General features: G+C 36.7%; 1 protein-coding gene across 1 annotated transcript; it reads left to right on the top strand.

Moving 5' to 3' along the window:
* The first annotated feature begins 14,809 nt into the window (after positions 1-14,809).
* Positions 14,810-25,574, top strand: LOC132555475 (uncharacterized). Its single transcript, XM_060219823.1, has 10 exons — positions 14,810-14,864; positions 17,604-17,744; positions 19,094-19,441; positions 20,301-20,339; positions 20,911-21,819; positions 21,998-22,135; positions 22,515-22,841; positions 23,697-23,774; positions 24,833-24,935; positions 25,289-25,574. Exons 1-10 carry the CDS (start codon positions 14,810-14,812, stop codon positions 25,572-25,574), a joined length of 2,424 nt encoding a protein of 807 aa, XP_060075806.1.
* Positions 25,575-25,857: the final 283 nt, after the last annotated feature.

Here is a 25,857-nt window from a genome sequence, read left to right as displayed (position 1 = left end):
TTAGTGCAATGAATGCGAAATAATTAAAGGTTGTAATTTCAAATTAAATAGCTATTAAATGAATTTTTTTCTTGTTTTTCACATTTAATGCATTGGAACGTTCTATAATCTAATTTTTTTTACCATAATTAAGTTATGATAATAACGATAGTGGGCTAAAATTTTTCAGACAAAGACAACGATAAAAGAGTTTGAATGAGTGTTGTTGTCTACATGAAACAATAATCACCATCACTGTTTAGTTGATGAGGTTGGATGTTTTCACTGTATAGTTGATGAGGTTGGATGTTATCACTGTATAGTTGATGAGGTTGGATGTTATCACTGTTTAGTTGATGAGGTTGGATGTTATCACTGTTTAGTTGATGAGGTTGGATGTTATCACTGTGTTTAGTTGATGAGGTTGGATGTTATCACTGTGTTTAGTTGATGAGGTTGGATGTTATCACTGTGTTTAGTTGATGAGGTTGGATGTTATCACTGTGTTTAGTTGATGAGGTTGGATGTTATCACTGTGTTAAGTTGATGAGGTTGGATGTTATCACTGTGTTAAGTTGATGAGGTTGGATGTTATCACTGGATGAGGTTGGATGTTATCACTGTATAGTTGATGAGGTTGGATGTTATCACTGTATAGTTGATGAGGTTGGATGTTATCACTGTGTTTAGTTGATGAGGTTGTTGTTAAGTTGATGAGGTTGGATGTTATCACTGTGTTACTGTTATCACTGTTTAGTTGATGAGGTTGGATGTTATCACTGTTAAGTTGATGAGGTTGGATGTTATCACTGTGTTTAGTTGATGAGGTTGGATGTTATCACTGTTAAGTTGATGAGGTTGGATGTTATCACTGTGTTAAGTTGATGAGGTTGGATGTTATCACTGTGTTTAGTTGATGAGGTTGGATGTTATCACTGTGTTAAGTTGATGAGGTTGGATGTTATCACTGTGTTTAGTTGATGAGGTTGGATGTTATCACTGTGTTTAGTTGATGAGGTTGGATGTTATCACTGTGTTAAGTTGATGAGGTTGGATGTTATCACTGTGTTTAGTTGATGAGGTTGGATGTTATCACTGTTTAGTTGATGAGGTTGGATGTTATCACTGTTTAGTTGATGAGGTTGGATGTTATCACTGTTTAGTTGATGAGGTTGGATGTTATCACTGTGTTTAGTTGATGAGGTTGGATGTTATCACTGTGTTGGATGTTATCACTGTGTTAGTTGATGAGGTTGGATGTTATCACTGTTTTGATGAGGTTGGATGTTATCACTGTTTAGTTGATGAGGTTGGATGTTATCACTGTTTAGTTGATGAGGTTGGATGTTATCACTGTGTTAAGTTGATGAGGTTGGATGTTATCACTGTTTAGTTGATGAGGTTGGATGTTATCACTGTATAGTTGATGAGGTTGGATGTTATCACTGTTTATGAGGTTGGATGTTATCACTGTTTAGTTGATGAGGTTGGATGTTATCACTGTTTAGTTGATGAGGTTGGATGTTATCACTGTGTTAAGTTGATGAGGTTGGATGTTATCACTGTGTTTAGTTGATGAGGTTGGATGTTATCACTGTATAGTTGATGAGGTTGGATGTTATCACTGTTTAGTTGATGAGGTTGATGAGTGTTGGATGTTATCACTGTGTTTAGTTGATGAGGTTGGATTGGTGTGTTATCACTGTGTTAGTTGATGTTATCACTGTGTTGGATGTTATCACTGTGTTAGTTGATGAGGTTGGATGTTATCTCTGAGTATGGTTGATGAGGTTGGATGTTATCACTGTGTATTGTTGATGAGGTTGGATGTTATCACTGTGTAAAGTTGATGAGGTTGGATGTTATCACTGTGTTAAGTTGATGAGGTGTTAAGGATGAGGTTGGATGTTATCACTGTTTAGTTGATGAGGTTGGATGTTATCACTGTATAGTTGATGAGGTTGGATGTTATCACTGTATAGTTGATGAGGTTGGATGTTATCACTGTATAGTTGATGAGGTTGGATGTTATCACTGTTTAGTTGATGAGGTTGGATGTTATCACTGTGTTTAGTTGATGAGGTTGGATGTTATCACTGTTTAGTTGATGAGGTTGGATGTTATCACTGTGTTTATTTGATGAGTTTGGATGTTATCACTGTGTTAAGTTGATGAGGTTGGATGTTATCACTGTGTTAAGTTGATGAGGTTGGATGTTATCACTGTTAAGTTGATGAGGTTGGATGTTATCACTGTTTAGTTGATGAGGTTGGATGTTATCACTGTGTTTAGTTGATGAGGTTGGATGTTATCACTGTGTTAAGTTGATGAGGTTGGATGTTATCACTGTATAGTTGATGAGGTTGGATGTTATCACTGTGTTTGATGATCACTGTGTTAGTTGATGAGGTTGGATGTTATCACTGTGTTAGTTGATGAGGTTGGATGTTATCACTGTGTTAGTTGATGAGGTTGGATGTTATCACTGTATAGTTGATGAGGTTGGATGTTATCACTGTGTTAAGTTGATGAGGTTGGATGTTATCACTGTGTTAAGTTGATGAGGTTGGATGTTATCACTGTGTTAATGAGGTTGATGTTATCACTGTGTTGGTTGATGTTATCACTGTGTTAAGTTGATGAGGTTGGATGTTATCACTGTGTTAAGTTGATGAGGTTGGATGTTATCACTGTGTTAAGTTGATGAGGTTGGATGTTATCACTGTGTTAAGTTGATGAGGTTGGATGTTATCACTGTGTTAAGTTGATGAGGTTGGATGTTATCACTGTGTTAAGTTGATTAAGAGGATGTTATCACTGTTGGATGTGTTATCACTGTGTATGGTTGATGAGGTTGGATGTTATCACTATGTATGGTTGATTAGGTTGGATGTTAACACTGTGTATGGTTGAGAGGTTGGATGTTATCACTGTGTATGGTTGATGAGGTTGGATGGTATCACTGTGTATGGTTGATGAGGTTGGATGTTATCACTGTGTAAAGTTGATGAGGTTGGATGTTATCACTGTATAGTTGATGAGGTTGGATGTTCTCACTGTGTATGTTGATGAGGTTGGATGTTATCACTGTGTATGGTTGATGAGGTTGGATGTTATCACTGTGTTAGTTGATGAGGTTGGATGTTATCACTGTGTTAGTTGATGAGGTTGGATGTTATCACTGTTTAGTTGATGAGGTTGGATGTTATCACTGTGTTAAGTTGATGAGGTTGGATGTTATCACTGTGTTTAGTTGATGAGGTTGGATGTTATCACTGTTTAGTTGATGAGGTTGGATGTTATCACTGTATAGTTGATGAGGTTGGATGTTTTCACTGTGTTAAGTTGATGAGGTTGGTTGTTATCACTGTTTAGTTGATGAGGTTGGATGTTATCACTGTGTTAAGTTGATGAGGTTGGATGTTATCACTGTATAGTTGATGAGGTTGGATGTTATCACTGTGTTTAGTTGATGAGGTTGGATGTTATCACTGTGTTTAGTTGATGAGGTTGGATGTTATCACTGTTTAGTTGATGAGGTTGGATGTTATCACTGTTTACTGTTTAGTTGATGAGGTTGGATGTTATCACTGTGTTTAGTTGATGAGGTTGGATGTTATCACTGTATAGTTGATGAGGTTGGATGTTATCACTGTGTTTAGTTGATGAGGTTGGATGTTATCACTGTGTTTAGTTGATGAGGTTGGATGTTATCACTGTATAGTTGATGAGGTTGGATGTTATCACTGTTAGTTGATGAGGTTGGATGTTATCACTGTGTTAGTTGATGAGGTTGGATGTTATCACTGTGTTTAGTTGATGAGGTTGGATGTTATCACTGTGTTTAGTTGATGAGGTTGGATGTTATCACTGTGTTTAGTTGATGAGGTTGGATGTTATCACTGTTTAGTTGATGAGGTTGGATGTTATCACTGTGTTTAGTTGATGAGGTTGGATGTTATCACTGTGTTTAGTTGATGAGGTTGGATGTTATCACTGTGTTTAGTTGATGAGGTTGGATGTTATCACTGTATAGTTGATGAGGTTGGATGTTATCACTGTATAGTTGATGAGGTTGGATGTTATCACTGTGTTTAGTTGATGAGGTTGGATGTTATCACTGTGTTTAGTTGATGAGGTTGGATGTTATCACTGTTAAGTTGATGAGGTTGGATGTTATCACTGTGTTTAGTTGATGAGGTTGGATGTTATCACTGTATAGTTGATGAGGTTGGATGTTATCACTGTGTTTAGTTGATGAGGTTGGATGTTATCACTGTATAGTTGATGAGGTTGGATGTTATCACTGTGTTAAGTTGATGAGGTTGGATGTGATCACTGTGTTTAGTTGATGAAGTTGGATGTGATCACTGTATAGTTGATGAGGTTGGATGTTATCACTGTTTAGTTGATGAGGTTGGATGTTATCACTGTGTTTAGTTGATGAGGTTGGATGTTATCACTGTGTTTAGTTGATGAGGTTGGATGTTATCACTGTTTGGTTGATGAGGTTGGATGTTATCACTGTTTAGTTGATGAGGTTGGATGTTATCACTGTGTTTAGTTGATGAGGTTGGATGTTATCACTGTGTTTAGTTGATGAGGTTGGATGTTATCACTGTGTTAGTATGTTGTGTTATGAGGTTGGATGTTATCACTGTGTTAGTTGATGAGGTTGGATGTTATCACTGTGTTTAGTTGATGAGGTTGGATGTTATCACTGTGTTAGTTGATGAGGTTGGATGTTATCACTGTGTTAGTTGATGAGGTTTGATGAGGTTGGATGTTATCACTGTGTTAAGTTGATGAGGTTGGATGTTATCACTGTGTTAAGTTGATGAGGTTGGATGTTATCACTGTGTTAAGTTGATGAGGTTGGATGTTATCACTGTATAGTTGATGAGGTTGGATGTGATCACTGTATAGTTGATGAGGTTGGATGTTATCACTGTGTTTAGTTGATGAGGTTGGATGTTATCACTGTGTTTGGTTGATGAAGTTGGATGTTATCACTGTTTAGTTGATGAGTGTTAGTTGGATGTTATCACTGTGTGGTTGGATGTTATCACTGTTTAGTTGATGAGGTTGGATGTTATCACTGTTTAGTTGATGAGGTTGGATGTTATCACTGTATAGTTGATGAGGTTGGATGTTATCACTGTTTAGTTGATGAGGTTGGATGTTATCACTGTGTTAAGTTGATGAGGTTGGATGTTATCACTGTGTATGGTTGAGGTTGGATGTTATCACTGTGTTAAGTTGATGAGGTTGGATGTTATCACTGTTTAGTTGATGAGGTTGGATGTTATCACTGTGTTTAGTTGATGAGGTTGGATGTTATCACTGTATAGTTGATGAGGTTGGATGTTATCACTGTGTTAAGTTGATGAGGTTGGATGTTATCACTGTGTTAGTTGATGTTGATGAGTGTTAAGTTGTTTATCACTGTTTAGTTGATGAGGTTGGATGTTATCACTGTGTTAGTTGATGAGGTTGGATGTTATCACTGTGTTTAGTTGATGTTGATGTTATCACTGTGTTGTTGATGAGGTTGGATGTTATCACTGTGTTTAGTTGATGAGTTGATGTTATCACTGGTTGGATGTTATCACTGTGTTTAGTTGATGAGGTTGGATGTTATCACTGTATAGTTGATGAGGTTGGATGTTATCACTGTGTTTAGTTGATGAGGTTGGATGTTATCACTGTATAGTTGATGAGGTTGGATGTTATCACTGTGTTTAGTTGATGAGGTTGGATGTTATCACTGTGTTTAGTTGATGAGGTTGGATGTTATCACTGTGTTTAGTTGATGAGGTTGGATGTTATCACTGATCACACTGTATAGTTGATGAGGTTGGATGTTATCACTGTGTTTAGTTGATGAGGTTGGATGTTATCACTGTTTAGTTGATGAGGTTGGATGTTATCACTGTATAGTTGATGAGGTTGGATGTTATCACTGTGTTTAGTTGATGAGGTTGGATGTTATCACTGTATAGTTGATGAGGTTGGATGTTATCACTGTGTTAAGTTGATGAGGTTGGATGTTATCACTGTGTTTAGTTGATGAGGTTGGATGTTATCACTGTGTTAGTTGATGAGGTTGGATGTTATCACTGGTTGGATGTTATCACTGTTTAGTTGATGAGGTTGGATGTTATCACTGTGTTTAGTTGATGAGGTTGGATGTTATCACTGTATAGTTGATGAGGTTGGATGTTATCACTGTGTTTAGTTGATGAGGTTGGATGTTATCACTGTGTTTAGTTGATGAGGTTGGATGTTATCACTGTATAGTTGATGAGGTTGGATGTTATCACTGTTTAGTTGATGAGGTTGGATGTTATCACTGTTTAGTTGATGAGGTTGGATGTTATCACTGTTTAGTTGATGAGGTTGGATGTTATCACTGTATAGTTGATGAGGTTGGATGTTATCACTGTGTTAAGTTGATGAGGTTGTATGTTATCACTGTGTTTAGTTGATGAGGTTGGATGTTATCACTGTGTTAGTTGATGAGGTTGGATGTTATCACTGTGTTAGTTGATGAGGTTGGATGATCACTGTGTTAGTTGATGAGGTTGGATGTTATCACTGTGTTAGTTGATGAGGTTGGATGTTATCACTGTATAGTTGATGAGGTTGGATGTTATCACTGTGTTTAGTTGATGAGGTTGGATGTTATCACTGTGATTAGTTGATTGATGAGGTTGGATGTTATCACTGTGTTAAGTTGATGAGGTTGGATGTTATCACTGTGTTAAGTTGATGAGGTTGGATGTTATCACTGTATAGTTGATGAGGTTGGATGTTATCACTGTGTTAAGTTGATGAGGTTGGATGTTATCACTGTGTTAAGTTGATGAGGTTGGATGTTATCACTGTATAGTTGATGAGGTTGGATGTTATCACTGTGTTAAGTTGATGAGGTTGGATGTTATCACTGTGTTAAGTTGATGAGGTTGGATGTTATCACTGTGTTAAGTTGATGAGGTTGGATGTTATCACTGTGTTAAGTTGATGAGGTTGGATGTTATCACTGTGTATGGTTGATGAGGTTGGATGTTATCACTGTGTATGGTTGATGAGGTTGGATGGTATCACTGTATATGGTTGATGAGGTTGGATGGTATCACTGTATATGGTTGATGAGGTTGGATGTTATCACTGTGTAAAGTTAAGTTGATGAGGTTGGATGTTATCACTGTTTAGTTGATGAGTTGTATGTAATCACTGTGTATGGTTGATGAGGTGTTATCACTATGTATGGTTGATGAGGTTGGATGTTATCGCTGAGTATGGTTGATGAGGTTTGATGTCATCACTATGTATTGTTGAGGTTTAATGTTATCACTGTATTTGGTTGATGAGGTTGGATGTTATCACTGTGTATGGTTGATGAGGTTGGATGTTATCACTGTGTATGGTTGATGAGGTTGGATGTTATCACTGTTTAGTTGATGAGGTTGGATGTTATCACTGTGTTTAGTTGATGAGGTTGGATGTTATCACTGTTTAGTTGATGAGGTTGGATGTTATCACTGTGTTAAGTTGATGAGGTTGGATGTTATCACTGTGTTAAGTTGATGAGGTGTGTTATCACTGTGTTAGTTGATGAGGTTGGATGTTATCACTGTGTTTAGTTGATGAGGTTGGATGTTATCACTGTGTTAAGTTGATGAGGTTGGATGTTATCACTGTGTTTAGTTGATGAGGTTGGATGTTATCACTGTGTTTAGTTGATGAGGTTGGATGTTATCACTGTTAAGTTGATGAGGTTGGATGTTATCACTGTAGTTGTGAGATGTTATCACTGTGTTTAGTTGATGAGGTTGGATGTTATCACTGTGTTAGTTGATGAGGTTGGATGTTATCACTGTGTTAGTTGATGAGGTTGGATGTTATCACTGTTTAGTTGATGAGGTTGGATGTTATCACTGTATAGTTGATGAGGTTGGATGTTATCACTGTGTTTGGTTGATGAAGTTGGATGTTATCACTGTTTAGTTGATGAGGTTGGATGTTATCACTGTTTAGTTGATGAGGTTGGATGAGGTTGGATGTTATCACTGTATAGTTGATGAGGTTGGATGTTATCACTGTTTAGTTGATGAGGTTGGATGTTATCACTGTGTTTAGTTGATGAGGTTGGATGTTATCACTGTATAGTTGATGAGGTTGGATGTTATCACTGTATAGTTGATGAGGTTGGATGTTATCACTGTTTAGTTGATGAGGTTGGATGTTATCACTGTATAGTTGATGAGGTTGGATGTTATCACTGTATAGTTGATGAGGTTGGATGTTATCACTGTGTTTAGTTGATGAGGTTGGATGTTATCACTGTTTAGTTGATGAGGTTGGATGTTATCACTGTGTTATGAGTTGATGAGGTTGGATGTTATCACTGTGTTAGTTGATGTTGATGATCACTGTGTTAGTTGATGATGTTATCACTGTGTTAGTTGATGAGGTTGGATGTTATCACTGTGTGAGGTTGGATGTTATCACTGTTTAGTTGATGAGGTTGGATGTTATCACTGTGTTAAGTTGATGAGGTTGGATGTTGGATGTTATCACTGTGTTAGTTGATGAGGTTGGATGTTATCACTGTGTTAGTTGATGAGGTTGGATGTTATCACTGTGTTAGTTGATGAGGTTGGATGTTATCACTGTGTTAGTTGATGAGGTTGGATGTTATCACTGTGTTAGTTGATGAGGTTGGATGTTATCACTGTGTAGGGTTGATGAGGTTGGATGTTATCACTGTTTGATGAGGTTGTGTTATCACTGTTTAGTTGATGAGGTTGGATGTTATCACTGTGTTAGTTGATGAGGTTGGATGTTATCACTGTGTTAGTTGATGAGGTTGGATGTTATCACTGTGTTATGAGGTTGGATGTTATCACTGTGTTAGTTGATGAGGTTGGATGTTATCACTGTTTTGATGAGTTGATGAGTGTTTAGTTGATGATGTTTATCACTGTGATAGTTGATGAGGTTGGATGTTATCACTGTGTTTAGTTGATGAGGTTGGATGTTATCACTGTGTTAAGTTGATGAGGTTGGATGTTATCACTGTTTAGTTGATGAGGTTGGATGTTATCACTGTATAGTTGATGAGGTTGGATGTTATCACTGTATAGTTGATGAGGTTGGATGTTATCACTGTGTTAAGTTGATGAGGTTGGATGTTATCACTGTATAGTTGATGAGGTTGGATGTTATCACTGTGTTAAGTTGATGAGGTTGGATGTTATCACTGTTTAGTTGATGAGGTTGGATGTTATCACTGTATAGTTGATGAGGTTGGATGTTATCACTGTATAGTTGATGAGGTTGGATGTTATCACTGTTTAGTTGATGAGGTTGGATGTTATCACTGTGTTTAGTTGATGAGGTTGGATGTTATCACTGTGTTAAGTTGATGAGGTTGGATGTTATCACTGTTTAGTTGATGAGGTTGGATGTTATCACTGTGTTAAGTTGATGAGGTTGGATGTTATCACTGTTTAGTTGATGAGGTTGGATGTTATCACTGTTTAGTTGATGAGGTTGGATGTTATCACTGTATAGTTGATGAGGTTGGATGTTATCACTGTGTTAAGTTGATGAGGTTGGATGTTATCACTGTGTTAAGTTGATGAGGTTGGATGTTATCACTGTTTAGTTGATGAGGTTGGATGTTATCACTGTGTTTAGTTGATGAGGTTGGATGTTATCACTGTGTTAAGTTGATGAGGTTGGATGTTATCACTGTTTAGTTGATGAGGTTGGATGTTATCACTGTGTTAAGTTGATGAGGTTGGATGTTATCACTGTATAGTTGATGAGGTTGGATGTTATCACTGTGTTAAGTTGATGAGGTTGGATGTTATCACTGTATAGTTGATGAGGTTGGATGTTATCACTGTGTTAAGTTGATGAGGTTGGATGTTATCACTGTTTAGTTGATGAGGTTGGATGTTATCACTGTTTAGTTGATGAGGTTGGGTGTTATCACTGTGTATTGTTGATGAGGTTGGATGTTAGCACTGTGTAAAGTTGAGGTTGGATGTTATCACTATGTATGGTTGATGAGGCTGGATGTTATCGCTGAGTATGGTTGATGAGGTTTGATGTCATCACTATGTATTGTTGAGGTTTAATGTTATCACTGTATTTGGTTGATGAGGTTGGATGTTATCACTGTTTAGTTGATGAGGTTGGATGTTATCACTGTTTAGTTGATGAGGTTGGATGTTATCACTGTGTTAAGTTGATGAGGTTGGATGTTATCACTGTGTTAAGTTGATGAGGTTGGATGTTATCACTGTTTAGTTGATGAGGTTGGATGTTATCACTGTGTATGGTTGATGAGGTTGGATGTTATCACTGTTAAGTTGATGAGGTTGGATGTAGTCATTGTTTGGTACCAGATACACGACAAAGATGTACCAGATACACGATACATGACAAAGATGTACCAGATACATGACAAAGATGTACCAGATACATGACAAAGGTGTACCAGATACATGACAAAAATGTACCAGATACATGACAAAGATGTATCAGATACAAGACAAAGATGTACCAGATACACGACAAAGATGTATCAGATACAAGACAAAGATGTACCAGATACATGGCAAAGATGTATCAGATACAAGACAAAGATGTACCAGATACATGACAAAGGTGTACCAGATACATGACAAAGATGTACCAGATACATGGCAAAGATGTACCAGATACATCACTAAGATGTACCAGATACATGGCAAAGGTGTACCAGATACATGGCAAAGATGTACCAGATACACGACAAAGGTGTACCAGATACATGACAAAGATGTACCAGATACATGGCAAAGATGTATCAGATACAAGACAAAGATGTACCAGATACATGGCAAAGATGTACCAGATACATGGCAAAGATGTACCAGATACATGGCAAAGATGTACCAGATACATGGCAAAGATGTACCAGATACATGGCAAAGATGTATCAGATACATGACAAAGATGTATCAGATACAAGACAAAGATGTACCAGATACATGGCAAAGATGTACCAGATACATGGCAAAGATGTATCAGATACAAGACAAATATGTACCAGATACATGGCAAAGATGTACCAGATACATGGCAAAGGTGTACCAGATACAAGACAAAGATGTACCAGATACATGACAAAGATGTACCAGATACATGACAAAGGTGTACCAGATACATGGCAAAGATGTACCAGATACATGGCAAAGATGTACCAGATACATGGCAAAGATGTACCAGATACATGGCATAGATGTATCAGATACAAGACAAAGATGTACCAGATACATGGCAAAGATGTACCAGATACATGGCAAAGATGTATCAGATACATGACAAAGATGTATCAGATACAAGACAAAGATGTACCAGATACATGGCAAAGATGTACCAGATACATGGCAAAGATGTACCAGATACATGGCAAAGATGTATCAGATACAAGACAAAGATGTACCAGATACATGGCAAAGATGTACCAGATACATGGCATAGATGTATCAGATACAAGACAAAGATGTACCAGATACATGGCAAAGATGTACCAGATACATGGCAAAGATGTATCAGATACATGACAAAGATGTATCAGATACAAGACAAAGATGTACCAGATACATGACAAAGATGTACCAGATACACACAACAGATACATGTATGGCCTCGAAAGTCAATTAATCAAGGCAATTTCAAATAAAGATTTTCAAAAACATTTTAGATTGCCAGCCAGTATACCGTTATTTGATCAATTTCTATAGATACTCACGGTGACCTTGACTGTGAATTTCAAACAACTGATTAGTCATTTATTTTCTATAGATATCGATGATGACTTCGAAATTGAAAGTTCAATCGCAGCAGACAAACTGTCGGTGTATTCTGGAATTCTAGATCTAGACTGAAACTGATAGTTTCTGACACACAAAATAGTATCAGAAAATTCTATGTTTTTTATATGGATACTCGCTACGGGATGCTGTTTTTTCGTATCATTGATATCATTAAGTTATTTGATGGTATCACTGATTTGGATTAGTGATATCACTATTAGAGTTAATGACATAAATAAATATAAAGTGACATCACTAATTTCAATGATCGATATCACACTTTGAAGATAAATATTAAAGTGACGCCCCACAGCTGTCTGTACCTACACCAGACATCTGTCTTTCAAAACATCTAAGTCCAGTTTGTCTGAATCTGCAAACAGCAGGTGGTAATTTATCTGAATGTGCTAACGGCAGGTGGTAATTTATCTGAATGTGCTAAAGGCAGGTGGTAATTTATCTGACTGTGCTAACGGCAGGTGGTAATTTATCTGAATGTACAAACAGCAGGTGGTAATTTATCTGAATGTGCTAACGGCAGGTGGTAATTTATCTGAATGTGCTAACGGCAGGTGGTAATTTATTTGAATGTGCTAACGGCAGGTGGTAATTTATCTGAATGTGCTAACGGCAGGTGGTAATTTATCTGAATGTGCTAACGGCAGGTGGTAATTTATCTGAATGTGCTAACGGCAGGTGGAAATTTATCTGAATGTGCTAACGGCAGGTGGTAATTTATCTGAATGTGCTAACGGCAGGTGGTAATTTATCTGAATGTGCTAATAGGAGGAGGAAATGTCTGAATGTGCTAACAGCAAGTAGAAATTTATCTAAATGTGCTAACAGGAGGTGGAAATTGATCTGAATGTGGTAACAGCTGGTTGAAATTTATCTAAATGTGGTAACAGGTGGGTGAAATTTATCTGAATGTGCTAACAGCAGTGACGTTGCTAGTTTAGCAACTTTATCACTTCTTTACCCGAAAATAAATTAATCCCTTGCAATATTGCTGCATGGGATGTATATCTTTCCTGTGAAAAGAACTGATTGTTTCAGTGTGTAAAGTACCTGGTACCTTGAGGTGGAATTGATAGTATAGGTATCAGACGGAGGCTACATAACATTTTCTCAATATCTTTCTAAGATAAAGAATTAAAACCTTTCTGGATTTTTTTTAACAACTTGGGTCAGTAAGCCGATCAGGATTTACGTGAACCAGCTCATGACCAATGACATTCGAATGCCAGAAATATCTTTTTAAATATTGCGTATACTGAAACGACCAAGGAACGCTATTTGTAGATCGTTAAGAATCTGTTATTTGTGTCGTTATATAAAACCAAGCTACAAGTATAAGGGAAATAAAATAACGCCCTGTCTACAGCCCGAGCCAGTCGAAATTAATTTTGTCGGGAGTAATAACTCAAATCGCATTTCTTTTGCATAAACTCAACTTTTGAGGCCGCGGTTGTCCTTGGATTGCAATGAGACGGGCCCCCGTACAGCATTCAGAGAGGAAACCACGTCAGCAACTACGCGAAGGTTCCGCCTCAAAATGACCCTGTCTGTCCAAGGAGCGATAAACTAACAAACAAAACTTCAGTGAGCCGAGAAAAAATACCTCACGTCCATTAATAGTTTACACGTGATGCATGTCATTTATCATATTTCTGCTGCAAGGTTCTTTTTAAGTCGAATACTCATCATAGATCAAAACTATACTCCTTTAATTTATGGTGCATTGTCAGTTTAACAACTTCCATGACAGGCCCTATCAAAATCGGAAATTTTCCACAACATCACCGATACAATACCATAACATACTCAGATTTCAGTGTAAGCCTTTTACAATTTTAAACTATCATATTTTTTATTTATTTTTTATTTTTTATTTATTCATTTACCTAATTTTCGTGATTTTTCTTACATTCATTTCTAAATATATGATTTATTATTGTTGATAATTTACTGTATCATTAAAAAATAAACTATATTGTAAAATATTGTTTCTGTCTGCTTCGATTTTCCGTACCATAAAACGAAAAGATACAATGTCAAGCAAACGGTCGCCTCGCATGACGGTCCAATTTTAAAATTTTCGCTATTATTTTTTCTTCGATTTCAAATTATTTTTTTTTTTAATCTTAATTACTTGTAAGTATAACGAAGATAAATTGTGTCTGCGTTGAAGACAACTCACTTTTTTTTATGGAGTCGTGTTTTATCTCAGTCGCATGAAGAGGAACCAGCGATGCTGATTTCAAACATACTTCCGTCGTCAATTACCGCCGGTTGTCACGTGATATCTATAAATAAGTACCGAACATTTACCACGAGCCACCGGGACAAGCATCCTGTAGCTACAAGCTTGTTTGTTTGTCCGAGATAAAAATTGGGGAGTTTGAAATTCCACGGAGACTGAAAGTGTCTTGACATACATAGAATTTGCCGACCATACACTGTTGTGGGAACGTTATAACTGTCATCTAGATTTCAGCTCGATAAATTATTTCAACTTTCTGTCCGGAGTGCTTTATCAGACAACTTCTGTGGATATATTCTGGGAAAGTGACATTTTCATTCTTCTTTTCTCGGATACATTTACGTGACAAAAACACGCGACTGTCAACCTGTTTTGGAGATATATCTACAAAATACATTTTGGGAGAAAGTTACATTAGTGTACTTAAGAAGGCTGAACACGTATATGAAAAGGTAAGCTCTGAAGCACTTTTATACATCATTTCTTCTTTGAGACATCGTTCAACATCGAGACATCAGTTTATCAAGAGATATTTCAACATAGACTTGAAAAAATGAAAATCGAAAATAATTCTCTTCATCGAATTTATTATTTTGTGTTTCTATCAGCGGTTCCGACACACGTGTGTTGAGTATGACGACTACACTTGAACCAAACTGAAGGAGTACACTGGAGCTACGATTAATCAACGATGAATACTCAATTCTATCTTCTAGTTTTCTTATTTGGTACCGGATTTTGTCAAGGTAGGTCTCACACAAATTATCCTCAACAGAAACGTTCAAGTAATGTCTTACACCGGATATTAGTAAAGTTAAGTTTTACACCATAAGATACGTCTATAACACGGGAAACATTAAACGTTACGTAAAGTGTACGTTTTACACCGAGAACAGTCAAATAATGTCTTACACCGTTCACAGTGAAGTTACGTCTTAAACCGGAAACAGTCATGTACGTTTTACACCGGAAACAGTCAAGTTACGTCTTACACCGAAAACGGTCAAGTTACGTTTTACATCGAAAACGGTCAAGTTATGTCTTATACCGGTCACAGTGAAGTTATGTCTTAAACCGGAAACAGTCATGTACGTTTTACACCGGAAACAGTCAAGTTACGTCTTACACCGAAAACAGTCAAGTTATGTCTTACACCGAAAACGGTCAAGTTATGTCTTACACCGAAAACGGTCAAGTTACGTTTTACATCGAAAACGGTCAAGTTATGTCTTATACCGGTCACAGTGAAGTTATGTCTTAAACCGGAAACAGTCATGTACATTTTACACCGGAAACAGTCAAGTTACGTCTTACACCGGTTACAGTCAAGTTATGTCTTACACCGAAAACGGTCAAGTTACGTTTTACATCGAAAACGGTCAAGTTATGTCTTATACCGGTCACAGTGAAGTTATGTCTTAAACCGGAAACAGTCATGTACATTTTACACCGGAAACAGTCAAGTTACGTCTTACACCGGAAACAGTCAAATTACGTCTTATGTCTTAATAATGTGAGTAAAGGGGAAGGTTTCGATACATATTTCTGTTGAATCATTCCTGGTACATTTACACTTGAAATAGTCGAGGCGTAAGTTATACATGTACGGGAATGAGACCAGGAGTGCACATTAGTGAGTATTGATGAAATGATGTTTTTATATAACACCGGAAGTAACCCCGTAATTATAATTACTTTGCATGTACATCTCACACTGGATGTATCCTGAACGTTACAGCTTTCACATAGCATTTATTAGATGCGATATGAACAAAAATTAATCTTGGTTGAAATACATAACTTTATTTTTCCATACTAGTAATCCTTCAGCGCGCCGAACTGTCATCGAATTATTTTATTTTGTCTTCATAGGCAATGCACAAATCATTGCTAAAAGGAACGCGCTACAATTTGACCAAAGACAGATAATGAACAAACATTCATATTTTTTTTGTATCAAGTAATTAAATTTGATAGCGAGGTTACATAACCGGGAGAGTAAACATTACTATACCGTTGTTGTGAAATGAAAACATCAACAAAGTCACGTGATAAACACGCAACGTTGGCGTGAACAAGCGAGAAATCACGAAGGTGACATCTCATGCCCATGTGAAGTTCAGTATCACTCAGCCAACGTCTTAAAAATACTTGTTTACTTGTTTCTATACATTTTACATCGTTCATGATGGTAATACTTTACTGCGAAAATCTAGACATTTCTTTAAATATAATTCTTCAAAACAGTTAAAATTCAAATACATTTCTTCTAATTCAGATACTCTCGCTTCCTTTTGTCTCATCAATATTTTAGAAATTAAAATCCGTGAAATACACACTCATTACACCCTGCCTGTTATGTCCGTAACGGATCGATTCACGTCCGTAACACTTTTTAAATGTCGGACTGTATAGTTATACATCCGTAAGTACAATGTACATATCACAGGATTTCAGCACTGAATTATCTTAATATGACTTTTATAGTCAATGTAAATGACAGAATTCGGCACCAAAGTCCTGTCATTTATAACGATCATAAATGCCATATTAAGGCAGTTTATCGCTTGTATTTACTTTTACTTGAAAAACACTACTGTCAATAATATATTAACGTAAGTGTTGCTGTTTGAAGATTTTACAACTTATATCGAACTTTTGATTTAGATAAAACGCTGTTGGTCTGATATTTGTAATCGGTGCAGTCCGTACTTTCCTTCTTTTTAATTCTCCAACATACGCCGGAAATGTCTTTCCGGTATGCCATTCGATAAAGACACCATTGCCTTTGTTTTAATCCCATTTCGAATGAGTATATAATCACACCATCCAATGTCATACTGTCGAATGCTCGCGGATGATGAAAACACCTCCTAAAGTCGTTCCCTCGCAACAATACTACGTTCTCAAGTAAAAATGTTTCGTTCCCTCGCAACAATATTACGTTCTCAAGAAAAAATATTTCGTTCCCTCGCAACAATATTACGTTCTCGACAAGTAGAAATATTTCGTTCCCTCGCAATGATATCAATAGTATAAATATTCATGAAAAATGTGATTTTTGTTCGCACATAATGATGGTTTTTACATCATGTCCGTTCACAACCACACGATATTTCGCGTGTGTTTGTAATCGTGTATTGTCACGCAATTGTTAATAGTTTTAATTTATACATGATCTGCATTACCAGGACCTCATGTTGAAAATGTAGTATTGAACTGTCTTATTATTGACTGACTGCTAAATAGTATTTGCCTGTAAAGCTCTGTCATTTATAATGACTATTAATGCCATATCAAGAGAGTTTGTCTGGTTTTATAGTTGTGTGAACGTAACGTGTTGGTTATATATTTGTATCCCTGTCAGTGACAAACTCGCTGTTTGTATGTAACAGTTTCTTTTATTTGTGAATATTTCTACATGGAAAAATAGAAATAATGAGAAACGTTTCATTATAAAACTTTATTGATGATTTATTGAACAGGTGCAAAATTCTCGAGTCAGTGTTTGAGCAATGCGGACTGTCCAGAAAATGCTGAATGTGTGATCCGGGGTTGTGAAGGCAGTATATGTCTGTGTAAATTGAAGTACATTCCTACAGACGACTACTCCAAGTGTATTAGAGGTAGGTATCTTAGTGATGCGGGGCTGTGATGGCTGTATCCCAGAGGTAGGTATCTTAGTGACCCGTGGCTGTGAGGGCTGTATTCCTGAGGTAGGTATCTTAGTGATGCGGGGCTGTCAGGGTATTGTCGGTGTGTGCAATGCCTAAATAGTATGCCAGAGCTAGGTGTTCTGAAGTCGACATGTAACCGAATCAGATCGCAATGCTCCATGTTTAAAGAATATTCGATAAGAAATATTAGTAGATGTATATGCAGTTGATGTCATTGTTTTATTGTTGTAATTTGAACTGATACTTTGTGTGGATCTGTATCGAACGAAAACCTATAAATAAAAAAAGGATCGTGCTTATTTAATGGAAGTAAAGATAATTTAACCACAACCAAGATATACCCTATCTTTACTTTCTCCCACATTTCCACGTTTGAATCAACGTGTAAATCCTATAGAATCCTGGTCAACATTAAATTTTACAAACATGATTTTAAATTAAACTAGTTTCAAACAAATTCAAAACAGAAAGCTAATCCACGATTAGTGCTGTCGATTTATCAGTATATAGAGAATCTCCCTTCAGCTTCGCAGTCAGCAGAGAACAAATAGCGTCACGGCCTCTTTAGCAAACAAACTGGTAGATAGCACGGGTATTCATTTACCTTGTCTAAATTTCACATCTATCTGGGCTCCTTACGAGTGTGGACCGGCAGTAAATATTTACTGCGGGATTACACCGGAACTTTGACGACGCCGTGCGAAAGCAATGTGTATTCGGTACTTAATTAGACTAGGGGCGAGGAAGAAGCGAGACACATGGACTTCGTTTTAATTTCAACTAATTATTGTGTAAGGAACATTTTAGCCCTTGTTAAACACTTAAAACGTTATCCTTAGCTTTTGAACTGATCCGAGATCAGCATTTATTTGCTTTGTGTCTGTTTTTTCTCTGTTTTGGTTACTATTCGTTTTTGTCAATTCTCAGTAATCTAGAGGTATAGCATGTGTACTTGAAGTCGACAAATGCAGCTATCAAATTATAAAAACAGCAGTATTTGATAAAATAAACAGTTTTCAGACTAAATCAAATCTGTATGATAGATGATTTTACTAATTAAAACAATTCATTTGAAAATTTATGCAAAATTACCTTAAAAAATACTTTCCTTTCAAATATCATAGAAAGTAAGGTTGTCGTCTTATTTCAAAACGATTGATCACCAAAAATTGTGTTAAACAACAGATCACTCAGTCTTATAAGAAACCAGCAGTCTCTCATTAGCAACAGTTGATATGCTGAGCTTTCTTCTCTTAGATAACAAAACTACATGACATTTCTCATCGTTTTGTATTCAGTGGCCGAACTGGATGAAACATGTGACGATACAAGTCGGTGTCGCGGTATACGAAGCCGCTGTGCCGACAATGGCGTCTGCCAGTGTCAGAGCGGGTACACCGTCACACAGAGAAACACTTCCGATCCTCTCCGAGACCAGAAACTCTGTAAGAAGGCCCTGACGGACTGGTCTTACGCATTGCTAGGAGAGACATGCAGTCCGCCCACGATTGTGTGTGAGGAGATAGAAACACAATGTGTCAACGGCATGTGCATGTGTAAAGAAAACTTCCGTGAAGCCAAACCAGAGGAACAAAATGCTTATCCTTTTAATTTCTTTCAGTGTGTCAAGAAAAACTTCAAATTGAGTAAGTTGTTATTCCTTTTCGTTTCGAAATTGAATAAATTCTTTCAGTTGTTGTCGTGAAATGAAGTCAGCTCTTTTCCCTTGTTTTCGTGAAATGAAGTAAGCGTTATTCACTTGTCGAGAATACAGTAAGCTATTTTCACTTGTTGACGTAAAATGAAGAAAGCTTTTTTCACTTGTTGTCGTGAAATGAGGTAAGCTCGTTTCCCATGTTGTCGTGAAATGAAGTAAGCTCTTTTCCCTTCCTGTCGTGAAATGAATTAAGCTATTTTTTCCTTGTTGTCATGAAATGATGTAAGCTCTTTTCCCTTGTGATGAAATGAAGTAAGCTATTTTCACTTGTTATCGTGAAAAAAATTATGCTCATTACGTTATTGTCGTGAATTTAAGTACGCTCATTACCTTATTGTCGTGAATTTAATTGAGCTCGCTACCCCTTTTGGTGTTGAAGTAAAGAAACTAGTTCGTTTCGTCGTTTGCTGTAAAATAAGTGAGTTCGTATCTCTTTTTGTGAACCTGCGAAAATGTATTTCACTGTTGTTAAAATGATGAAGTTCGCGTCGTTTTTGTTGTCGCTTGGAGAATGTTTGTGAAGTATGTACAATGTACCTTATTAGGTAAACATCTTATCTATAACGATACCATGAATATGAGACAGGCTGGGCGTCGCCAATCTTTTAATCTACTAGATATCATGCCCAAATAGAGATCATTGATTTTTAGCCTTCATGTTTCAAAGCATTTGACGACGGAACACAACGAGAAACCCAATCGAATATAAATATATACTATTTCTGTCTCTAAGTTTGATATCTCATAAATATTTTATTTTCATTGCGTGCTGTTTTTTTTTATTACAGATGTTTCCGTGGCGCCGAGCGAATGCAGTTTATATCCAAGTAATTACTTATCTTATGAAGCATGAAACATCGGACTTAAATTATCCAATTTTTTATACATTATGTGATGTAAGCCATACGTACATCCATCAAGTTCAGAATTAAATAAATAAATATTAAAATTTAGATTTGGCTGAACCCTTTTTTCATGAAACAAAAATGTGATATACAGAAATAATTATGACCATCACTGAATTAATACAATAATTTTGATTTCTTCTTTTCGCATATCATATTTTTCCTAATTTTAGACAATATAATTATCACTGTGAACACAGTTACGTAATATATTTTCTTTAATCCAAACAAAAATATACAGACGTTTTGCTGAATTCGCCCAATTATCAATACTTATACATCACCGCATTCCTCTATACCTGTTACGTTTAATTTGTTAAAAACAATTCGAATGCATCCACAGCACATTCCTTATCTGTATTATAGGAGTAGGTTCTTTTCGAAGGGGGCATCACAACATGACCCGAATTTTTGAGAATGTCGATAAAGGATGAATTATAGAGTTGTTTATTTTAACACATCAAAAAGGATTATTCTTGTTATTTTTCCCAAGCTCCGGCCCATCCTGCCACGAATACAGAGGTCTTGTCAACGACGACCACACCGCCATTATCAACCATCAACGGCTTAACTTCCGGCTTGTTGTTAGCATCACAAACGGCAACGGCGTCCATTTTAACTCCCTCTACACCAGCTTTTAAGCAAACTATGTCATCAGAGTCATTTGTAAGTTTGACAAACATGTCATCCTCATTATCGGCTCCATTCAATACGGAAGCTACCTTATCGAGCGTTATGCCGACGACGTCGAGGTTAACCTCGCCAACGACAGGTGAATTTCACACTGATGTTACGGCATCAACCACAGGTGGAATTGATTTGTTTGTAAGTACGCAAAGGATAGATACATCACGCACACTGGACATTTCACCAAGTTCAGAGATTTCTTTATCAGAAACAATGTTGTTTACACCAAGTTTAAACAGTAAACAAACACTGTCCTCACCGGCACTAACCGCAACGCCGATCAGAGTCACTGCTGACCATATTTCCACCCGAACAGTTACAGCTAAAACGTCAACTGTAATTACATCCAATCAGTTACAAATTGAATCCTCCCGCATGTCTGTCCCTACACCGGACTCTTCATCAAGGGCGACAACTCATCCTTTGGATTCTACGTTACTAGTGACATCTATAAAAAATACGTCTCCAAAGTCATCTGAAATCGTTCACGTAACGACCGAATATCAGTTCAGTACGGTTGTCAAAAGTACTCATAGTAACACTGCGGCAAATGTTGCTTCAATCACGCCTACAAGTGTAATAATGACTCAATCGAACCGTTTACCTATTGCTTCGTCTACAAGTGTGTACTCAACATCCTCGTCTAATTTTGCTCTGTCCTCCAAATCACCTTCTACCCCGGGAACATCCGTTATTTCTACAACACCAATAGTTGGTAAGTTTGATGAAACTTAACATTAAAGATTAACTAGTTAAACTTAACATTTTAAACTAGATATCAACTTAATTCTAATGCATAGATATTTTATTGCAATTAATGCGAAGCTCAAGAGAACAAACATGCTGTAATGAATTCAATTGCATTTTCAAATTCTATGTTTACGTCATTTTAGGCTTGATTGGCCAGGTTTGTCTCAGAGGTCACGTTTGTCCCTCGAATTCCAAGTGTGAAATTGACCTTTGCGGAGACAATAGATGTCGCTGTTCACTGGGCTATATCGTTGACAATGGCGGAACAGAGTGCATACCACGTGAGTAAATCTATTTGCACGTGACCGTCACGTGAATGAATTCGAACGGTAAAGAATCACAGTTCGTGAATAGAGATGACAATAGTGTCACATGATTGGAGATTATCTATAATTCACTGTATGTGATATAAGACAAGGAGAAATAATGTAATTGTTTGTCATTTCAAATTGTCACATTTACAACAATAACATTATATCATAAATGACTTCGTAAGAGTAGAATAAGGATTAAATGACGTTAGGTACAGAAGACTACATCAAAGTTCGTGTTTATATGTATATATCATGTAATTACTATATATCACACATAACTTAATATAACGTAATTGAAAATTATTGCCAAAGTTGTCAGCAAAGTATCACAGCTTCTTTTTTCCAGTTTCATCTCTCGGATCTGCGTGCAAGTCCGACGTGCAATGCATTGGACCAAACACGAGATGTCACAATCACGCGTGCACATGTCAGTCAGATTATATTTTGAATAATGACAAAACACGCTGTAAACGAGACACTACGTGGTTTGTAGCCTTCCCATTGCTGCATGGGAAATGTAGGCACTTCTTTGCGGATTGTTACAATGATTTTGAACAAGAGTGCTCCGCCGGAAGATGCAAATGTAAACAAGGTTTAAGGGAAGCTTCTACAGGCGACATTTACACTAAGCACAAAAGCTACTCTCAGTGTCGGAACGCGACACTTCCAACAGGTAGTAACATCATTTGTATAATGATTTCTCTCGTGTTAACTTATGATTTACCAGCAGGTTTTTGCTTGTTTGTTTGCTATTTTATTTATCATATTCCCTTTATTTTGATTTATTTTGATTGAAAGGTGGTCGTTTTACAGGCCAGTTCTAATTATTAGAAAGAATTCATACATGTGCATTTGGATTTAAATGTTAAAAAGTCGATTTTTATCACTGACGTGAATAACTTGCCTATGAATGATTGACGCTAGTGGTTAATGCGGACTTCGGGTGCCTTAATGGTCCATGTGAGGTTTAAAAATTGATGTTTAAAGAACGACTGGCGTAAACCTTTTAAATGTTTTTTCTTTAGTTATATTCGCCGGATTTAAACAAAAGAACCCATATAAACTTAACAAGTGTTAAACAGAAACAGGGTCAACACGTTATAATTTTCATAGTGTACAGTTTAAGTACGTGCACATGAATGTTACATTTTGTGGGAAACGCCATCAAACACAATGATGATTACAAAAATTAGATGGCCTTACACATTTGCTGTGCACATGTAACATAGTACATAGTTTACAGTGTTCGTGACATTTTTACATGAAAATATGAATTGCGTTCATGACATATTTTACATTACAATATCAATTGCGTTCATGGCATATTTTACATGTCGATGTGAGCTTTATTTTGATGGTATATGTTTTAAATTTTATTTTTAGCATTGCACGTCATTTGTTTTTCTCATGTAGTATCAATGATGTTTTTACATAAGAAAATGCACTATAATTTTGTATGATGTTTGCTCTCCATTGATTTGAAAATCTGGCACGTGACGCAATGACAATTTTTTGTTGCTGGTTATAGACTTCAGACCCCAAGCCGACTGTGAAGGGGATTTGATAGAAACGGAACTGGATCCTGCAACGAAGGAGGCACAGCACAGTAAGTAATCGGTGTTGCCATGGAAAGAGTGGCAATTGTACGTTTTTGACAACTGGGATATTGTAGTACTAAAGTAAGCTAAAGCAAAATATCCACGTCCTGCTTTTGTGTTTTTTGTACAATCCTCGATAGTGTAGGTGGTAGACACTGCTGGCAGACTTATAGTCTCAAAGGTTTGACGTAATCTGCATGCCAAGTTTTTATTCGTTCGAACAGTGGCAAGATTCAGTGTATACATAATAATTGCCGTTGTTCTTATCAAATATATATAAATTATTATCTAGATTTTGATATTTCTTTCCACCATTTTGGATCTTTTTAGTTGCCAACTAGGTTTCAAAATTTGGGCCCTTAGTGTCCTGAAAGGATAAAACACCTGTATGATGCGATATAGTTGGACGTGTCTGATTTGGCAACGTTACTTTCTTTACCTGGAATGTCCAGGATTTACATGGCGGTTGTCGTCGATGATACAGCAGACCCTTCCGTCACACCTGGTCTTATTTACCTTGTACATTTTAAATAGTCTCTGTTTTAATGTTTCATCGAATTTGTGCTTGAATAAAAATTCCGTTAACATGTCTGTATTTTCTTGGTTGTTTTGAATTCATTATTTGACTCTACTGTATCTTATTCAAAATTCATATTGAAAAGTATAAAAAGATGCTATTGCTTTGTATCATTTTTTTAGAAATCAGATTAGCATCAACCTATTGAAGAGATTGTTTCTTATGTAAGCTAACGTATTCGTTTCCATCACGACTACCCGTACGGCACAATGAATGTTGTATGTCTCTATCTGTCGTTAAAGAACTACAGATATCGTACTGGAATAGACCAAAGTTTTACAACGGTTAAATCTAACTTTGGTTCGTGACGGGGCCAGTATCCATTGCCAAAACAGACATTATGTGTTGGTACTGTATCAATAACATGTCCGAGAAACACCAGAACGAAAATAATCCGTAAATCAAAGTAGACTGTTATGGATGAGTGTATCGAAGTGAAACTGCAGAATAAGGACCGGGTATGTATATTAATTCTGACTTTCTTTCCAGAAATCAAAGTGATGAAGGGAGCAATAATTGGAGGGATCTGTGGGTTCGTCTTCCTTCTGGGGTCGGCTGTAGCGACCATACTGCTAGTACGACACAAACGAAGGTGAGGTCACAACAAACTCGAATTTTGTCAGACTTACAAAAAAATCAATAATATTAGTATGATATTTGGGATGGGAAAATAATATTTGAAGTAGTATTTATTCTTGCTGTGTCTTTTGAGGTTCTTGGTGGAGAAAAAATCTTTCCTGCTTTCATATCTCCCCTTGTTTTATAAAGTCTGAGTAAAGGGTAAATTGTCAAGATATATATAAGTGAATTTTTAATCAAGAAATACTACAACTGTTCTTAGTGGATACTTCTCCCGTTTGATATGATTTGAATAATACTAAATACATCCGTGTACCAATGATACATAAAAGAAAATTAACACTTGTATCCAATCGTATGTTACAGGACAAGAATTCGCCATATAAGGACAGACACAACATCTCTGAATTCCTTCGATCGAAGGTCAAGCGGAAAGTATTCATTCCGACTTCCTCGGCCTTTTTCATTTGATCTTGGTAAAGACAAGGAATGGGAGGCAGAACATCTCTCGGTCCATAATTCGGAGTTTGAACCAGCAACAGACTGTGACACGGTTCTCACTTTAAAGGACTCTGATACTCCACCTATGAATGGAACATTTTCAAATCCAGTTGAGGTTTCAGACAGTCCTCATACACCGGACACAAGATGATACTAAACTTTACTATATATTGATATTTTTCCAGCTTTTGAAGTTTCCATTATATCAGAACAGAACTTTCGACAAAATTTTGTCAATTGGTTTTCTTGAATTCATTTGAAATTCATTTTCAATAATTCCTACGAATTCATTACATATGCAATGATAAGTATATACTGAAATAGGTTTTCAGTTAAAAAATATACATCGTACGTACGAGACAATTACTTACATATTGAAGCTAGGAAAAATAATGCCATTTGCCTATTCGAGGGAGTGTGAAAGGACATTTCTT

The sequence above is a fragment of the Ylistrum balloti genome, unplaced genomic scaffold (assembly GCF_031769215.1).
Source record: "Ylistrum balloti isolate Yb309-2 unplaced genomic scaffold, AGI_CSIRO_Ybal_v1 Utg370496, whole genome shotgun sequence".
NCBI classification, from domain to species: Eukaryota; Metazoa; Mollusca; class Bivalvia; order Pectinida; family Pectinidae; genus Ylistrum; species Ylistrum balloti.
The sequence above is the reverse complement of the archived record's forward strand: the minus strand, read 5'-3'. Positions and strand labels throughout refer to the sequence as shown.

Excerpts from the sequence above, each read along its gene's own strand:
- LOC132555475 (XM_060219823.1), top strand. The coding sequence starts at position 14,810 with ATGAATACTCAATTCTATCTTCTAGTTTTCTTATTTGGTACCGGATTT. Across the intron at positions 22,842-23,696 it reads GAACGCGACACTTCCAACAG|ACTTCAGACCCCAAGCCGAC; the intron begins GTAGTAACATCA and ends TGCTGGTTATAG. Across the intron at positions 24,936-25,288 it reads CTAGTACGACACAAACGAAG|GACAAGAATTCGCCATATAA; the intron begins GTGAGGTCACAA and ends CGTATGTTACAG.